We start from the raw sequence: 19,705 nt of genomic DNA on the forward strand, positions 1-19,705 counted from the left end.
TTTTCCCCCCTCAACGTGTATAATAAATTCATCACCATTTAGTGTTAGCTTTTTTTTTTTTTTTTGAATCATTCCTTAAGCCTTTAACTTAAAACATCCCTCAAGTTTTTGATGTAGGGCCAAGTCCTGTCTTTTGAGTTTAGGGCCTCCCATTAGTGCTTTGCATCCTACTTCTCATATAAGCCACACCACACGTCCAAGCGTTTCACAGTCATTTTGTCTCAGTTTCTTTAAAGTGGAGTAAGATCTTAAAGACATTTTGTGAGGCAATCAGATTTTTCCAGATTTAATGATGTTTTACAGTTCGGTCTCCCACACCTAAGTTGACAGTACATTTTTAGTAACTCACCTCTAACGTGCCTTTCCCAGACTTTCAACTTGGATCTTATAGAAACAACTTATCTCTTTTGCACTCATATTTCTTTACTTTAAGTAACTTTAATTAAATTGTGTAATTACAATGATAGGAAGAACTAGCATAAACAGCTTTGGGAACAAACAGATTGGCTTTTGGTGAGCAGACAACTCCACTGGTGAGAGTGGCAGGGTGCAGGCCTGCTAGAGTAGCCACTACTGGCTGTGATCACGTAGCATGTTGTGGACCTTGTCTTTACATTTGCAGAGGGAATGGAGACCACAGATTAGTCAGTTAAGTGTCGGCCACCTAAGAGAGCCCTGGCTCAGTATGACTTCTGTTCCATGTCTGGCCTAGAAGATGAATACCTTGAAGGTCTAGGTTTTATCTTTCTGGTTAGTTCCAGAACGTAGCACAGTGGTGGGTGTATAGTGGGCCCTCAATAAACATTGATAAACTAGCTAACTGACTATACCAACAAAAACAAAACTCAACTTTGCTGCTGCACATCTTCTGGTGAGGGTCCTAAGCACCATTCCACTGTGCAGAAGTTGTATTAGAGAGAAAGAGCTAGCAAATGAATTCCTAATACTGCTGTAAGATGAGATGGTGTATACCATTAAGTAGTAAAATGGAAGGCAGCTGTAAAGAAGTGAATTTTGTGTAGTATGTAATTAACCCAGGTAACTGACTAACACAAAATAATAGTGAGACAATACACTTGATAACATCTTATAAAGGATTAGATAATATTCTTATGTGAGGAAAAAATCCACATTTACAACCACAGTATTTGACTGCAAAAAGCCTCACTGATGATTATGTTCTGGACCAGCTGGGTCAAGAAGAAATTTCCCTGACTGTTGTATCCTTGCAATATTGAGTTTATTTTTATTTTTTTAAATAGATCTCTATTGGAGTATAATTGCTTCACAATACTGTGTTAGTTTCTGTTGCACAACAAAGCGAATCAGCCATATGCATACACTTGTCCTCATATGCCCTCCCTCTGGAGCCTCCCTCCCATCCTCCCTATCCCACCCTTCTAGGTCATCGCAAAGCACCGAGCCGATCTCCCTGTGCTATGCTGCTGCTTCCCACCAGCTAACTATTTTACATTCGGTAGTGTATACATGTTGATGCTTACTCTCACTTCACCCCAGCTTCGCCCTCCCACCCTGTGTCCTCAAGTCCATTTACTATGTCTACGTCTTTATTCCTGCCCTGCAGCTAGGTTCATCAGTACCATTTTTTTTTTTTTAAGATTCCATATATATGTGTTAGCATACGGTATTTGTTTTTCTCTTTCTGACTTATTTTCACTCTGTATGACAGACTCTAGGTCCATCCACCTCACTACAAATAACTCAGTTTCGTTTTTTTTTTAGTGTTAGCTTTTAATAAGACTCATTAGTGTCTTCTTAATTACTTCTTCATAAATAATCCTGCCGAAGGTTATGGTATAGACCGTTCAAGGATGATTATTCAAGGTCATCCTTACAGCTGTTTTCTTCTAACTGTTAACTTTTGAAGGATCTCATTATTTTTTCACTGCAAAAGATAGTTATGTTGTTTTCACTTCTGTCTTGTGCAGCCAAGAACTACTTGTGTTGATAAGAGTTGAATTTAATGTCTTACTTACATTTTTCTGCACTTAAAAATGCTATATTTGTTAATTAGATTATATAAAAGTATAATATTCATTCTAAAGTACTCTTTTGAAGAACAATTTATAAAACTTTATGCTTGAGAACCAGAGCTGAAGTAAAATTTCTATTTATCTTTGCTTTTAAACTATGGAAATACATTGATTATGATTTTATGTATCAAAGATATTCTTAAATAGATTGGAGGTGGTGACATGGGTAATAGAAACGATAGTGTATATATCTACTAATTGCCCATCTCATTTAAAGAAAGATTTTTTTCAAATAGAGGTTCAGTCTTTCAGTCCTCATCCCAAATTAGCACTGAGTAAATATTTTAAATACTTAAACAAACATAGATCTTTAGAAGCATGAGGAATCTACCTGTGATTACACCTTCATCTCAGTTCTAGATGAATTTGCATTCAGCATTCATTTGTCAACCACCTACAGATTACCGTGGTGGGTACTGTGCTAAGGGCTAAGAATACAGAGCTGAATGAGACACTTTTCTTCTCAAGCTTAAGAGTAACCAGATACATTCTCAGCTGTAAAATTATCTCAGAGATACTGAGGTAACACAAAGAAGGAAGTGTTTTGTGCTCTGAGGATTTAGAGGATAGATAGGAATTTGCCAGACACAGTGGAGGTAAGGTGGAGGTGATTTCTATAATGGACAAACATGCTAGTGTGAATCAACACTCAGGGAACCAGAAAATTATTTTAAAATAAATGCACAGTAGGGAGTGAATGGCAGAAGTAGAGGCTGAAGAGCTAGATAGGAACCAGATCTTGAAGCATCTTGTTTGTCATACTAACGGGAACTTAGATACTAAGGAGCCAAGAATCTTAAGTTTAAATTTATTTGACAGCTAGGCGGATGACTTTGTTTCAAGAGCTAGTGGGAGAATAAGGACGTGTAAGAGGTTATTGTGAGAGTTTAGATGAGAAATGAAAGTCCTGAGCGAAGGAAAAGACAGTGGGAGAAGCAAGTGGAGGAAAGGGTAGATTTGAAGAGATTTCAAGATTTAATTTATTAGATTTGGGGGGTGAGAGAGAAAAGAGTCTGGGGAGATTCCTAGGTTTGAGTGGATGGCAGTCCCTTTCATCTTCTCTTTGATAGGGGACAGAGGGGAAGAATTGGGGCATGAGGATTGGGAGAGATGAGTTTTCTGAGGTGTCAGGCATTCAGATAGTGGTATCTACTAGGCATTTGGTAAAGAAAACTGGAGCTCCGGCAGAGATCTGGACTTAGAGAAAAGGCTGAGAGGCCTCACCATATGGGTAGTAACTAAAATTGTATGACTAGCTAGGATTTTTCAGTTGTTGAAATGATAAAGTTCAAGATTATTCTCATATTGACTGAAATAATGGTTTTATGCAGTCTCTTTTCCTTTTTGCACGGTAAACTGCTGATTTAAATATTTTGGAGTTAAAGCATCTGAAACTAGCTATTGTGTTTTATGATAGAATTTCTACTCAAGGACATGAATTTAAGACCAACTTTGAAGCTTAAAAAATGTCATTTAAGTTTGAAATAAATAAATTAAGGCTGGTAATACTCATTTTTCATTCTTATCTAAAAATTGTCAAAGGTCAGTTCTCCCTAATTAAAAAAAATTGTGAAAAGCTATTACTTCTTTCTTTATGCTGTTCAGAGGCTATCTCTTCAGCAAAAGGCAGCTTTAGAAACCTCTGTAATATGCCTGCTGAGGGGGAGTGTTAGAGAATAAGGATGCCTGGTTGGCAGGAATTATTTATATTAAAAAAGTGCAAGATTTATTAGTTTAGTCTTGGAAAAATTTCAACCAAGAGAAAACAAAAGTTATCACTTAATAGCACATATCCAGAGTCTGGAAGAGTATAAGACAAGTTATTGAACCAGTTCTGGGGAGTGGTAGAAGTAAGCTAAGGGAGTTCCAGGGTACTTACGATCTTTGTGATTGAAAGTTAAATGAACCTTGCTTAGACAGTTAAAAAAGAAAAAAAGAATGTTCTAATGCTGGTAAAGGTTTATGTTGCTGTTTTGAGAAGTGGAATTCTTTTGAGGATTACAGTTTGGATTAGTATATCCTTTTATATTGCAGCTGCTTAAACCACTTGCTAGATATTTTATAAGCTTTTGTTTAAAAAAAAAAAAAAAGAAAGAAAAAGCCTCTAATCCAATATGGCTTACTAAACTGGTGATGGTATAACCATCAAGGCTCTGTAAATTAACTTATTAGTTTTTATAACTTTATAACTATACTTGAAAATATGCAGTTTGCTACCAAAAAAATCAAGAGTGTTAGGATTACTGTGTAAAATTTTAATAGTATGTGTTTGCCTCTCCTAGAAGTGAAATCTTTGATTTAAATGTGTCAAAAATGGAAACTCTTTTTGGTTGGGGGGAAAAAAAACACAACTAAATTAATATGGGAAAAAGTAAGAAATGTGTAACTTAGAAAGTATAAAGTTTAGTATTCATTATACAACTTTTTCTGCTTCATTATAATTCGTTTTTAATGATACTTTTCCTTTTGTGTTGATCAGCTAAGTCATAACATTAAAAATGTGGTGCTTCGACCCAGTGGAGCAAAACAAAGCCGCCTAATGTTAACTCTACAAGATAACAGCTTCTTGTCTATTGATAAAGTACCAAGTAAGGATGCAGAGGAAATGAGGTTGTTTCTAGATGCAGTTCATCAAAACAGACTTAATGCAGGTGAGCACTAATCCTCCCAGGGTCTGACATTAGCAGTTATAAAAATATTACTAGGTAGTAGACCAGTATTCCTCATGAATATTGATGCAAAAATTTTCAACAGAATACTAGTAGACCTAATTCAACAGCACATTAAAAGAATTATACACCATGACCAAGCGGGATTTATTTCTGAAATACAAGAATAGTTCAGGATATGAAAAAAATCTATCAATGTGATTATTCAAATTAGCAGAATGGAGGACAAAAACCACACGATCATCTTGATGCAGAAAAAGTGTTTGATAAAATTTAACATTCTTTCATGATAGAAACACACAACAAAGTAGGAATTAAAGGAAACTACCTTACCTCAACATAATAAATGCCTTATATGAACAGCAGATAGCTTGATGATGGAAAACTGAAAGGTTTTCTGCTGAGATCAGGAACAGGAAAGGATACCCTCTCTTACCCATTCTATTCAACATAGTACTGGAAGTCCTAGCCAGGGCACTTAGGCAAGAAAAAGAAATAAAATTGGAAAGGAAGAAGTAAATTTATCTTTGTTCTCAGATGACATGATCTTATATGTAGAACACCCTAAAGATTCCACGAAAGCGTGTGTCTAGAAAAGCAGTAGGATTTAAATTACAATTGGGAAAACTTACCTTGTTACATAAATCTTATATACTTACTTTTTTATATGAAACTTATTCTGAGGTTTTATTCTTGCTATGAAAACAGAAGGTACTGTAGAAAAATCACACAGTATGATAAGATTCCCCTACCTCCTCCAACCCCTTTCATTTAAAATGTTTTGATTTTTAAAAAATATATATTTATAGGCATCTGGAATAATTTTTAGGAATAATCTGGAATAATTTTTAGGAATAATCTGTTGCTTAAAATGAGGAATAATCTGTTGCTTAAAATGAGTTTTCCACTATTATTGTTAGTCTCCAGCTCTATCATCATCAGTAGTTTGTTATTACTGATATTTTATAGTTGACAAACTTTTGAGTTTTTTAAGTTAAATATAACACATTAAAAACATTTTAAAAATGAAGATGTAGCAATGCTGCCTTGCTTGGGTTTAATTAATACCTCTATTTCATACACTATTTTCTTGTTTAAAAAATTTTTTATGGTTGTTTGCCATTTGGTTTCTATTCATTATGTGTTCATGTTACCAAATCTGAACTATGTCAGTCTTCTAAATATTGAATTTTAGAATCAGGGAATTGAGTACCGTTTGAAAGTTTAGAATATATCAGGGATTATGTCTGTATTTCTATATTTGTTTTATTCCATCATATTAATTGAATCACTGTTTTAAGAATTGATGTGTGTAAGGAAAGCATGTCTCTAAATGCATTAGAGGGGACTTCCCTGGTGGCGCAGTGGTTACGAATCCGCCTGCCAGTGCAGGGTACACAGGATCTATCCCTGGTCCGGGAAGATCCTACATGCCGCGGAGCAACTAAGCCTTTGCGACACAAGTACTGAGCCTGAGCTCTAGAGCCCGCGTGCCACAACTACTGAAGCCCACGCACCTAGAGCCCATGCTCCACAACGAGAGAAGCCACTGCGATGAGAAGCCCGCGCACCGCAGTGAAGAGTAGTCCCTGCTCGCCACAACTAGAGAAAGCCCGCGCACAGCAACGAAGACCCAATGTAGCCAAAAATTTAAAAATTAATTAATTTTAAAAATAAATAAATAAATAAATGCATTAGAGTGGAAAGCACAGTAGACTGGGGCCCAAGTTTGAGTCTGAACAACATGGCATAATGGAAAAACATGAGCTTTGGACCTAAACAGGTTTGGGTTTGAATCCTAGCTCTACTTGTTATTTCCTGTGTGGTTTTGGGCAGCTCCCTTAATAACTGAGTTTCAGTTTCCTCATCTCTAAAATGAATGTTTTATCACCTTAATTTCAGTGCTTAATAAAAAATTAGAGCTCATTAATGTAAAGCATGACTGGCACATGATAGGCACTCAGTAAGTCATTACTGCTTTTAGAGTGGCTAGCTGTGGACTGTACTCTTAGGCAAGTTGTTTTAATCTTTAGGTTTAAGTTGCCTTAGGTGCCCAAAAGTGATAATATGTACTTTACAGACTAGAGTAAGCTAATGAATATAAAAATACTTTGAAAAGTATGAAACATTTGAAGTGTAATATATGGTGTTTGAAATGAATGGGAAAAAGACTAGTATTAGATGAACATTGTTGTCTATAAATAGGACAACCAGCTAACCATTTAAGAAGATAATAAAACTGGATCCTTATCTTACTCCTTCATCTAAATAGATTTTACATTGATCAAAGATTTGAATGTAAAAAAAAAGGTGATACAAGTATTATTAGAAGGGTAGAATGGATTTTAACATAATATATGGATGGAAAAAACCTTCCTGAGTATGACATAAAACCAGAATCAATAAAGGAAAAGAGGGCTTCCCTGGTGGCGCAGTGGTTGAGAATCCGCCTGCCAATGCAGGGGACACGGGTTCGAGCCCTGGTCCAGGAAGATCCCATATGCCGCGGAGCAACTAAGCCCGTGCGCCACAACTACTGAGCCTGCGCTCTAGAGCCCACATGCCACAACTACTCAAGCCCGCGCACCTAGAACCCTTGCTCCGCAACAAGAGAAGCCACTGCAATGGGAAGCCTGTGCACCGCAACCAAGAGTAGCCCCCGCTTGCCACTAGAGGGAAGCCCGCACACAACAATGAAGACCCAATGCAGCCAAAAATAAAAATAAATAAATAAAATTTTAAAATAAATAAATACAGGAAAAGATTAATAACTTGGACTGTGTAAAAAATTTAAGTGATCTCTGTGACAAGGAAAAAAGAAAAAATGAAAACTTTAGCCACAGTGACAGAGTTAATATTGCTAATATATAAATACTGACTTTCCAAATCAGTAAGAAAAAAGACAATTCAGTAGAGAAGTGGACATATAGGACATTCAGGAAGAAAAACAGGTGGCCCATAAACACGAAAAAATTCTCAACTTCACCAGTAATTAAATTCAGATTCTTACTGTCACATTGGCAGTAGTGTGAGGGGAGGCAAGATACTCATATACTTGGTAGGAGCTTAGAGATTTTTTTTTTTTAATACATTTATTTATTTATTTTTGGCTGCCTTGGGTCTTTGTTGCTGTGCGCAGGCTCCCCCTAGTAACGGTGAGCAGGGGCCACTCTCAGTTGCTGCGCGCAGGCTTCTCATTGCGGTGGCCTCTCCCTTTGCGGAGCATAGACTCCAGGTGCACAGGCTTCAGCAGTTCTGGCACTCGGGCTCAATAGTTGTGGCTCGTAGGCTCTAGAGCGCAGACTCAGTAGTTGTGGCACATGGGCTCAGCTACTCTGCAGTATGTGGGATCTTCCCAGACCAGGGCTCGAGCCCATTTCCCCCCGCATTGGCAGGTGGATTCCCAACCACAGTGCCACCAGGGAAGCCCCGAGATTTTTCTTTTTTGAGGAATAGTGATAGTATCAATTTAGTTTAAAATTGTACATCCTTTACACCAACATTGTTTTTCTAAAGAGTTTTATCCTATGAAAGTTGTTCCAAGAAGATATGTAAAGAAGATATGCAAGATATGTAAAGAAGATATGCAAGAAGATATGTAAAAGGATGTTTGGCATTATTTGCAATGTTTTTAAATTAAAACATTCCAAATGATCATCAGTGAGAAATTAATGAAATTAAAATATAAAATACTTTTTTGGGGGGGGAAGGGCCACGCCACAGCTTGTGGGATCTTAGTTCCCTGACCAGAGATTGAACCCCAGCCCCCAGCAGTGGAAGCACAGAGTCCTAACCACTGGACTGCCAGGGAATTCCCTTAAAATACTTTTTTTTTTTTTTTTGCGGTACGCGGGCCTCTCACTGTTGTGGCCTCTCCCGTTGCGGAGCACAGGCTCCGGACGCGCAGGCTCAGCGGCCATGGCTCACGGGCCCAGCCGCACTGCGGCATGTGGGATCTTCCCAGACCAGGGCACGAACCCGTGTCCCCTGCATCAGCAGGCGGACTCTCAACCACTGCGCCACCAGGGAAGCCCAAAATACTTTTTAAAGTATATAAAAATTCATATTTATACATTACTTTGCATGTTCTTTAAACTAGCATTGATTTCTTTAGAATAGAAGCCATTTAGTCTGCTGAACTTACAGAGAATGTTTTGGCGTATACATTACTGGAAGTATATCAGTCACTGGTTCTGACACATGTCCTTAGCATCCAGTGTCCATGTTCATGCCATAGATACACAGTGACTAACTTTTCTATAGTGTTAATTACCAAATATTTATATAGGAGAATTTCTAGCATTTTCTTTTTGCATTTAAAAACTTACCCTTCTATTATCAATACATGTTTCCAGATTTTTGCATTGTTATTTAATTTTTTGCTTGATCCTAGTTCTAAATTTTAGTTACTGTATATATCAGAATTACTTTCTGTCAGATAAGCACTTTGATTTTTTTTATTTTTCCTGTTTCTGTTTCCTCAAGATTAAATAATAATAATGACAAATCTCTTTATTAAAGTAAGTGATTTGAGGTTTTTTTTTTTCCCCCACCAGCCATGAAACCTTCTCAGGGTTCTGGTAGTTTTGGAGCTATTCTGGGCAGCAGGACCTCACAGAAGGAAACCAACAGGCAGCTCTCTTACTCAGACAATCAGGTATGTTTATTTGAATCGTTTTAGCTTTTTTTAAAAAAAAGATAATCTTAGATAGACATTCTATAAAGTAATTGCAGGAAGTAGAATTTAGACTGTAATGTCTAGTAATTCTTGCATTATCTCAAGGGTACTTTCCACATATCTGAAATTTACCACAGTGTAATTTTTAAGAACATAGCTTTGAAGTTAGATGTGGGTTTGAGACTTGGTGCTGCCACTTACTAGCTGTAGGTCATTGGAGAAGTTCCTTAAGTACCCTGAGCCTTAGTACCCATCTGTAAAATTAAGACAGCAATAATATTTTAAGGGTTGTTATGAGATAATGCATGTTGTAAAAGTGCTTAGCCCGTGATACCATATACTAACAACCCCATAAATGTTTGCTGCTATTATTTCTTTGATGCTTTTTGGGTCTGTTCTACATTATGAACTTTGCCTCTATACTATATGATACCAAACTGTTTTGTTGGGTCTTCTGTTTGCTTTTTTTTTTTTTTTTTGTGGTACATGGGCCTCTCACTGTTGTGGCTTCTCCCGTTGCGGAGCACAGGCTCCGGACGCGCAGGCTCAGCTGCCATGGCTCACGGGCCTAGCCGCTCCGCGGCATGTGGGATCTTCCCAGACCGGGGCACGAACCTGTGTCCCCTGCATCGGCAGGTGGACTTTCAACCACTGCACCACCAGGGAAGCCCCTGTTTGGTTTTTAAACAGTTTTTCTTTCATAAATATTCAGCCAGCCATGAGACTTACTGTGCACTATTGCAGCTTAGCAGTCCTGTGTCTCTTTTAATTTGTCTTAACAAAGGTAAACCAGGTGTGAAAAGAAACTTTGAAGCTCCCCTGTAAGTAAAAGCATGAATTCTGTTTGGCTGTGCAGATAGATTGATTACTTAAACCATTTACTGGACTAAGCAATCAACGAATAAGATTTCGTTTTTGTTAATTTCCTTTTAGAAGTTGGGGTTTTTTTGTTTTTTTTTACATTTTAATTGAGATACGATTGATATGCAGTAAATTGCACATATTTAAAGTGTGCAATTTGATACATTTTTGACTTATGTACATACCCGCAAAATCATCACCATAACCTAGTGAACATAGCTATAACCCTTAAAAGCTTCTTCATCCCCCTTTGTAATCCTTCTCTCCAGCTCCCTGTCTGGCCCCTATCCCTAAGCCACAAGTGAATTGCTCTGTGTCACTCTAGATTACTTTGCATTTTCTAGAGTTTTATATAAAGGGGATCAGTGTATAACTTTTTTTGTCTGGGTTTTTCACTCATTATAATTACTTGGAGATTGATCCATTTACAGGTAGAAATTTAACGTGTTAGAATATTTAAACTGTAAGTGTTAACATATCTAGCAGAAGCAAATATACTTTCACAAATAATGATTCCCATTAGTGAGATTATAAAATCAATTTTGTGGATTGTGACTAGCATTAAATAAAAAAGGAATAGAGGAGAAAACAATAGAGAAGGTATTATACATAGTAAGGAAAAGTATTGGTTTCTGAAACTTCTGGTTTTATTTATGTGTATGTGTAATATGTTGTGATGTAAAATATTTCTCGCTATGGGGTCATGGTCAAAAAAGGTTGCAAAATATGCAAAACAGTATGCATATAGTATGCTACTGTTTGTATAACAAGAATAAAATATTGATTTTCATTTGCATAAAAAAACAATAGAATACTTATAAGGTGTAGGAGGATGGGAAGTGGAAGAACTGGGTGAATGGCATTGGGGTGATAATGAGACTTCTCAGTATATGGCTTTTATAATAGTATTTTTATTTTTTTTGAATCTTGAGAATGATTTACCCCTTTGAAAATAAATTTAACTTTTAAATCGTTCATCCAGATGACCTCAGAGATTTTTTCTTTCTTCTTCTAAGATTGTAATTCTGTAGAAAGTAATTGGCAATATTTTCCATAGAAATAATCACATAGCTCTTAATGTAGAGTTATAAAACTTAACTGGCAGAATGCTGGTCAAAAGCACTGTTTCCCAACTAATATGTGTAAAGTGTGCATTAACTCTGAATGTTTTTCATGTGTTTTGGGGGTAGATTCTTTGATTCATCTTCTGCCAGTAGGCTCTATTTCACTTTCAGTCTCCCCATTGTTATATATATTTGTTTCATTTCTCCAAACTAGAACCCCCTCAAAAGTCATATGCTGTACATATGACTTGGCATTTAAATTGTGGCAACCAAATGTCGTTATTGCTCCTTTTTCTCACATTTATGTCACTTTAAATTATCAAAATTGGATTTTTTCCCCTAAAGATGTGTTTTCATGCTGGTCACTAGAACCTTGTCTTGTGTATGTGAGTCCTTTTTTTTTTAATCAGTAATTCGAAGCAAATTCCTTTCTGCTTCCAGGAATGCTGTGGAATTTGTAAGTTTACAAGAATACTATAGGAAAATATGCGTCAAGCTTAATTTCTGACACTGACCGTAAATTAGAATCACCTAGAGTGCTTTAAAAAAAGTGCTGATGAATGGGCCTCACCCCCATACCAGATAGGCTAGAATCTCTGGAGTTGGGTCTCCAGTTGTGGGTATTTTTTAAAAGTTCCCTATATGAGGATCACCGGTCTAAAAGTATGCCAATTAATTTGAAGAACTGGCTGTGTTAAACTTTATTCTTATAGGTCTCTTCAAAAAGAGGAAGTTTGGAAACTAAAGATGATATTCCATTTCGAAAAGTTCTTGGTAATCCAGGTAGAGGATCGATTAAGGCCGCAGCAGGAAGTGGAGTAACTGCTACCCGGACAGTTCCCTCTTTGACATCTACATCCACACCTCTTAGATCAGGGTTATTAGAAAATAGGTATGAAAGACTTTTTTTCTTTCTTAGTCATTAGCTCTACCTGTTTATAAATGTTTTTCAGGCCTTTTAGAAAGACCAATAATTTGAGAAAAAGAAGGAGATTTTTCCAGTTAGAAGAAGAAAGTGTGAAGTGTGTATTTTGGAGATAATTAGTATTTGTCTTGTGATTTATGTTAGTTACACGTATAGAGCTTGCAGATACACAGTATATTAATTTAAATGTGGTGTAGAGAATTAGATAGCAGTAGTCACGGTTCTTGTTCTTGAGTATGTTGGTTTATACTTTTTAATAGTATGAATTACAACTTTTTAAAAATAACGTTTTTTCTCTGTTCTCTATAGGACTGAAAAGAGGAAAAGAATGCTATCATCTGGCTCAGAGCTGAATGAAGATTACCCTAAAGAAAATGATTCATCATCGTAAGTTGCTTTAAGAACTTTTATGGCACTAGATCAGTGTTTCTTATATTGGTAATTGCAACCACTAGAGAAGATTGGGATGGTGTTCAGTTTATGGGAATCCCAAAGATAGAAGAACAGGATTTAGAGTATTTTGGTGACAGTAGGTTGTGGGCTCAATAGGGAGAGGATCTGGCCATTAGTACTGCTTTGGTCATTTCCGTGCACTTCTCCCATCCTAGCTTTTTTTATTTGCAGCACTTAGAAGAAGGATAGAGCTGAAGACCTCCAGATAAGTGTTTCTTGTTGGCTGTTCTTTTAGCATGGACCCCCTTCCTTCCCTCTTCCCTTTACCTGTAAAAAAATTTTTTTTACCTTATTCATGTGAAAAGTTAGCTTAGGTAGACATGTGGACACAGTGGGGGAAGGGGAGGGTGGGACGAATTGGGAGATTGGGTTTGACATAAATACACTACCATGTGTAAAATAGATAGCTGATGGGAACCTGCTGTACAGCACAGGGAGCTCAGCTTGGTGCTCTGTGATGACCTAGATGGGTGGGATGGGGGGCTGGGAGGGAAGTCCAAGAGGGAGGGGATATAGGTATACATATAGCTGATTCACTTCATTGTACAACAGAAACTAACACATCATTGTAAAGCAATTATACTCCAATAAAATAAAAAAATAAAACCTTGCATAGGTTCTAGGCAAGGAGCATCAATCTTTTGGAGCTATTTTTTGTGTTGAACAAAAGGGCATACCTGTAATAGGATAGTCACCAGCTCACAGTTCTCTTCCTCATAATGGGTGGGTTGTGGGTTTTGTTTGTTTGTTTGTCTGTCTGTCTTTTGGGAGAGAAAACTTACTACACAGTTGCCAGGTAATACCTTAACAGAAATCAGTTGCTTTTCAGTTAACTGGTGTTCAAGATCAAAGGGTCACCAGAAAGGAGTTGGGGAAAAGATAAAGAAACTTTATATAGTAATTGGGTTCTTGGTTCTGTTGCTGTAACAGATACAAAAATCTAGGTAGGTGATAAGACTGGTGTGGTATCTTAAACTACAATGACCATGGACTCAAGTTCCTTCTATCTTCTTGAACTGCCATTCTTAATAAGTAGCTTCCATTTTATGAACCAGGATAGCTTCAGCCTCCACTCTTATGTCTGTATTCCTATTGGGAAGGAGGAAAGGAGCAAAGGGAGGGCATACTGCTCTCGTGTAGGCTGAAAATTGTACACACCACTGTTGTACATATCACATTGGCTGGAACTTAGTCATGTGGTTATATCAAGTTATGAGAAGGTCTGGGAAATGCCTAGCCCAAATTCTACTATTATGGCAGAAGACTACAATGGTTATTTGGGGACAACTAACAGTCTGCCATATTTACTCTTCTAGCCACAGAATTACCTGTGTTTATCATTCTTCCCGTATATAGAGTACTCCTACCTTCACCCTGCTGGAGACAACCTCCATGTCTCATTTAGTCATTGTATCCAGCTCAGAGTCCAGGATCTCTGGGTTATGTGCAGTTCTCTCCATAAGTCCAGGTGTGCCTTGGACCATGCCCCTCATGGTCTGACACGTAAAAACTAAGAGGCAGGTTAATCTGCATTCCTCACTTCCATCTCCATACGCATATCATTCATTATAGATTGCTGGAGTAGGCACAGGATAACCACAATAAAAGTTACCATTTAGAAAAGATAAGAATAGGAAACTGAGGAGTCATTGGTCTATAGCAGAGATAAAATCTTGTTAGGCAGAAATTGTGAAGACAGTGAAAGCAGTGGAATAAGTTCTTCATTAGCCCATGTAGCAGTCTCTGTCCTATCCTCTGGGAGAAACACTTGCTCATTTTACTCCATACGACTCCTGGCTTTGCCCTTTGATTGATTTCCTTTGTCTGTTATCTTTCAAGGCCATAGCTGAAGGGGGTTTTGAAGACTATGTTCTTCGGAGCCATTCAGCTTTTGTAGCCTAAGTCAAGCTGGTGTAGTTCTGGAAGTTAGAAATCTGTAAGCTTTAGAAGTCTAGAAGTTTCTTTAAAGGTAGAACAAGCAGGCTTTTATAGGCTTGAGAAAGAATTAGGGCCAATATTTTTGTTGTTATTTTGGTTCTTTTAATAAATTTTTAAATTTTGGAATAATTCTAGATTTACAGGAAAGTTGCAAAGATAGTATAAAATGTACCCGTATACCCCTCGCGCAGTTTTCCCTAATATTAATATCAGTTTTTTACAAAACAACTACTCCAGTTACCTCTTATCATTGCCTCAATTTGAGAATTAGAAGCAGTTGGATTTTTTTAGTCCCATATGGTCTCAAGTTACCACACAATTTTAATTCTAGGCCATTGGCACAGAGAAATGTATTCCTTTTCATCCTTGATTGCAAGCTGGCTAGTTCTTGCCCAGATTTATCTGTCTTGAATAGAACCTCACTGAAAGCAGTAAGAAAGACTAGTGTTCTTAATTGTCTCAACCTTTTCCTTTGAGGTCTGCCTCCCAAGACATTACAGACAACAGTTCTGTAAATATTTTGCTGAAATATAACAATAGTCACCAGCTTTCCAGTCTGTAATATCTGTGTTCTTACCCTCTACCTTCCTGCTGAGCTAGTTCTGCATATTATAGGTTTGTTATGGTAGCATCCCACTTCTAGTAACAAAATTTGTGTATTTGGAGTCCAGTTGTAGGGAACAAAATTCACTCTAGCTAGTTTACACACAAAGGTATTTCCATACAGAGAGCATTAAATGGCTTACAGAATCATTAGGAAAGCTGAAAATGTAGACTCTAGGTTAAGCTTTCAGGAATGATTTTGAGAGCCATGCCCCAGATCAGGTCACCAAAGATGCTCCTGGCTGTCATGAAGTGAACAGCTGAATTGGAAGCTGGCATGAAAACTGTTATCTCTAGAACTGTGCTGCCACTGCCAAATGCGGAAATCCTCTACAGGAAAACTAGATACCCCCACGTTGTTGTTAACCACCAGAAGTAGCAGAACACATGACCTCTCCCTATTTCCATTTCCCATATCTTGCACAAGTATATGTAATTTACCTTAAATCTTGAACACTAACTTGGAAATGTAGTTTTTTAGCTTTCTGGCTTCTGTAGAACAGGGAGGTACACTGAAAGGTGGTAGTAATGGACTTTGCACGCCAGTCCACCATATCCACCACACTTTGGGGAAGTCTCAGTTCCACTTTGAGTTGTCTGATGAACCCTAAATTTCTAATCCTTGTTCTGGGCTAATAATATTTTTTATACCATCACAATTAAATTTTTTAAAGTTTGGACTTCCTAGAAGCAGGCTCTAGATGAACATACTTCTGCAAGCGCCTTATTAAGGAAGTACTCATAGGCGAGACCAGTAACAGAGTAAGGAAAGCAGGACTGGGAAGGGGAAGAAGCCAACTAAGGATGTCACCTTAGATAAAAGTCCCACAGAGAGTGGGCCTCATCTTGATCCAGCAGGAGGTCTGGGCTTCTTTCAACTAGAAGTAAGGAAGATGGGCTTTCATATTTCCATACTGCACTGTTTTTGGTTAACAGCTGCCTTGGGGCTTTTGGCTCTGCCTAGATGCGTAAAATATTTGAAATAGCCCAAAGGCAGTCTTCTGAAGAACTGCACGTGCTGGCAGTCGAAGACATAATAGTCTAGATGTGTGAGAAGTATAAACAGCGATCTGAGGGGGCTCTGATAGAGCATCACTATTAAGTTCATTCCATCTTATTATAGATTCTTCACATTGATGCTTTTCAATTTCTGGGTGAGAATATTAAAAAAAGGAGGGTTAGTGGGATGAGCTGCAGTTCTTTTTGTCCTTATTGCTACAAATAGCCTTGAGGCTATAACTGATATTATCATCTACTTCTACCATCCATTCTAGATTCACTGCATTTTCCACTAACACTTCTGCTGGTCTTAATGGTTTGCCTGGTGGTATGACTGAGATCTTCTTCTCTGAGGGGGCTGAGACCCTGGTCACTGTGTACTTCTCAGGCTGTGATTGCTATAATTGCCCATTCAGAGTTAAAACTGAGCATGAGAGCACTAAGGATTCCCTGGTGAATATCCTTTATTCCAAACATATTCTTCCTGCCCTCATTATATAGCAGCAACCCTGCCCCTTATAATAATCAAAGTCAGTTACGGTATGGTAACTCCTTTCTTTGCCTGTTGATCTGCCAGCATGAGAAGCCCCAAATGAGTAGGTAGCAGCCATAGCTTTAGATTAAATGGGACTCTTCCTGTCCCCCCGTTGAAAAAGTCCCCACTCTGGAAAACAGGACCTCTAGACCCACAGAATCTAAATTGAGGGGACAAGAAGCACAAGAGCGTTATCAAGAGTGATATTTAGTGGGGGCATTCCTACTTCTACTTCTTGGTTTCCAGACCCATGTATTCTCTATAAATGTAATGGCTTGTTGGTTTGTGCTATATATTGTCTTGAAGGGCACCCAGTTCCTAATGAGATCATCTGTAAGCTGCACCTTTAAAGGCTGTTGGCCATCAGATTTGAGGTAATGTGGTATGTGGTAGGACCAATGGAGCCTTTGGTCATATACCCTTATTGTACCTCCTTTTCTTTTGTATAAAGTGGGTTTCTCATTCCAGGATGGTGTTATGTGAGATTTCATGTTAATAAATCATATACTCTTATGAGCCCCCAGATAGCAGTGCAGCCAAGGCACTGTGGGCAGGAAAGGCAAAAGCAAACCTAAAATATATGCCAATCCCAACCAGAATTAATTGCTACTCTTTCTGGGATGGAAGGTGTCTAATGTAATATCACCAAATGACTGGTTGATTTCCTTAAAGGATAGTACTCAATCACGGGCTGGGGATCAGCCTCTGCTGCTGACCAGTTGGGCATTCAGCAGCATCAGAAGCTAAACCAGCCTTATTGAAGGGGAGCCCCTATTGTAGGGTGCATTCAGAGCTTTTATCTCTGCCACCATGGCTGTTATTCATGGGCCCTTTTGTGGAAATACTTGGATGGCTGAGTACAGAGATTGAATGGCATTTACTGGACAAGTTACCCTGCATGATTGTTTCTTAAGTGGAGACATTAAGAGACTTAATGTGTCTTTAGTGGAGTTCTCTGGTGAGCATTAACATGTGAAACAGATCTTCACCCTTTGTACATACTCCTTTTTTTTTTTTTTGGGGGTACGCGGGCCTCTCATTGCTGTGACCTCTCCCGCTGCGGAGCAGAGGCTCCGGACGCGCAGGCCCAGCGGCCATGGCTCACGGGCCCAGCCGCTCCGTGGCATGTGGGGTCTTTCCAGACCAGGGCACGAACCCGTGTCCCCTGCATCGGCAGGCGGACTCTCAACCACTGTGCCACGAGGGAAGCCCTGTACATACTTCTATATGACTATCCATAAACCTCTTCCATAAATCATTTCTCCCTGATCTTCCAGTCTTATTCCTTCCAGGCCCCTGACTATCCATCCAAACCATTTGCCACCATCCAGGGGTCCATTGACCCACTTTTCTCTCCACACAAACTGGTTAATGAGGTGCATTTCTCAAACTCTGCACAGTGTAGGATTTTGTGTTACTCCTGTGTTCCGGGGCAGTCCCTTAGTGGGGCTACAGTGCAGCAGCAGTTCATTTTCAGCTTGTACCAATGTACCAAGATGATCCATCCATGAACCAGGCACAGGTTTTTTCCTCTTCTTCCAGCTGGTCACCAGAATGCTCATAGGTCTGTTCTCATTATCTATTCCTATTTGCTTGGATATACCAGTCACATTTTATGATGGATTACTGCTGTAACTTCCTGATCTTACAGCTTTGTGGGTATGATAGCACCCAGCTCATGATGGCTTGCTCTGGTTGCATAGTCCCTTGATGACCCATGTCTTTATGATTATTATTTACCCCATATCACTGTATCAGGTATCTAGTGTTGTATAACAAGATACTTAAAATAGTAACTATTATCGCTTACGGGTCAGTGGTCACTTGAGTGGTTCTGTTTATCTGGGTCTGGCTTGGCCACTTGTGGCTGGATTCTCTCATTCTCATTCTCTCATGCATCCATGGTCAGTTGGTAGGTTGGCTAAGGGTTGGCTGGTCCAAGGTGGCATTACTTGTGTGACTGGCCATTGGCTGTCTAGTGCTTGGGGTGATGAGGGAGATTGGCCATGTTTTCTTTTGTCACCTGGCAGGTTACCCTGGAATTATTCACAAAGCAGTGGTAGGGTTCCAAGAGAATGAGTGGAAATTTGCAGGGTGCCTTTAGCCTTAGCATCAGGACTTATGTGCTGTTATGTCTGTCACATTCGTTTGGGAAAAGGAAATCACAAGGCCAGCCTCATTAAGGGTTGGGGAAATAGATTGCATTTCTTAATAGGGGACTTGGGTACAAGGAAGGGAATAATTTGGGACATTTTTGAAACAGCTTTATTGAGGTACAGTTTACACACCATAAAATTCACCTGTCTTAAATGTATAATTCTGTATTTTTGGTAAATTTATTGAGTTGTGCAACTATCAGCATAATCCAGTTTTAGAACATTTCTATAACCCTAACGATCCATTGTGCATTCTACCACATTTTTCAAATGCTGGAGAGATTGCATGAGCCATATTCTCTTCTACTTTATCCAGGTTGTTCACTACATATGAAAAATCTTGGTGGTGTAACACTATAGGATACCAAAAATTTTACCACCAGGAATGGAATTTCTGTTGCCATTGCCAAACAATCGATCCAATTCCAGAATCCTGTCCTTAGAGAGTATGCTTCCTAGACCCACTTCTAGCACTAATGGTTGTAGATCAAGTTCCCCAGAAACAAACCCTGAAATAGAGGGTAGTGTGCAAGTGATTTATTTAGGAATTATTCCCAGGGGATACCCAGGAAGGGAGTGGGGGAAGCAAGATATTGAAGTGCAAGAAACAAAGAATGCGTGTGATCTCAGACAGAAATCTGATCTCTGAGCAGAAAAATGCAGAGGTTAGGATTCATCCTAATCCCAGAGAGAAAAATCTGTTATATAAATTTCACCTTAAAACTGTTCTAATCCAAGGCAGGGGAGCTGGGCTTCTATACTTTAGCACC

The 19,705-nt window shown here is 38.5% G+C and overlaps 1 protein-coding gene across 3 annotated transcripts in view; it reads left to right on the forward strand.

Moving 5' to 3' along the window:
* USP37 (ubiquitin specific peptidase 37) overlaps positions 1-19,705 on the forward strand; it is a 90,228-nt gene that overhangs the window by 9,021 nt on the left and 61,502 nt on the right. For all 3 annotated transcript variants that reach the window (XM_082658418.1, XM_082658420.1, XM_082658419.1), the window contains exons 4-7: positions 4,534-4,705; positions 9,280-9,380; positions 12,040-12,218; positions 12,561-12,638. In XM_082658418.1, the coding sequence (XP_082514544.1) occupies positions 4,534-4,705; positions 9,280-9,380; positions 12,040-12,218; positions 12,561-12,638 (530 nt within the window). The remainder of the gene's footprint in view (positions 1-4,533; positions 4,706-9,279; positions 9,381-12,039; positions 12,219-12,560; positions 12,639-19,705) is intronic.

This window comes from Grampus griseus, assembly GCF_964374135.1.
Source record: "Grampus griseus genome assembly, chromosome: 7".
NCBI classification, from domain to species: domain Eukaryota; kingdom Metazoa; phylum Chordata; class Mammalia; order Artiodactyla; family Delphinidae; genus Grampus; species Grampus griseus.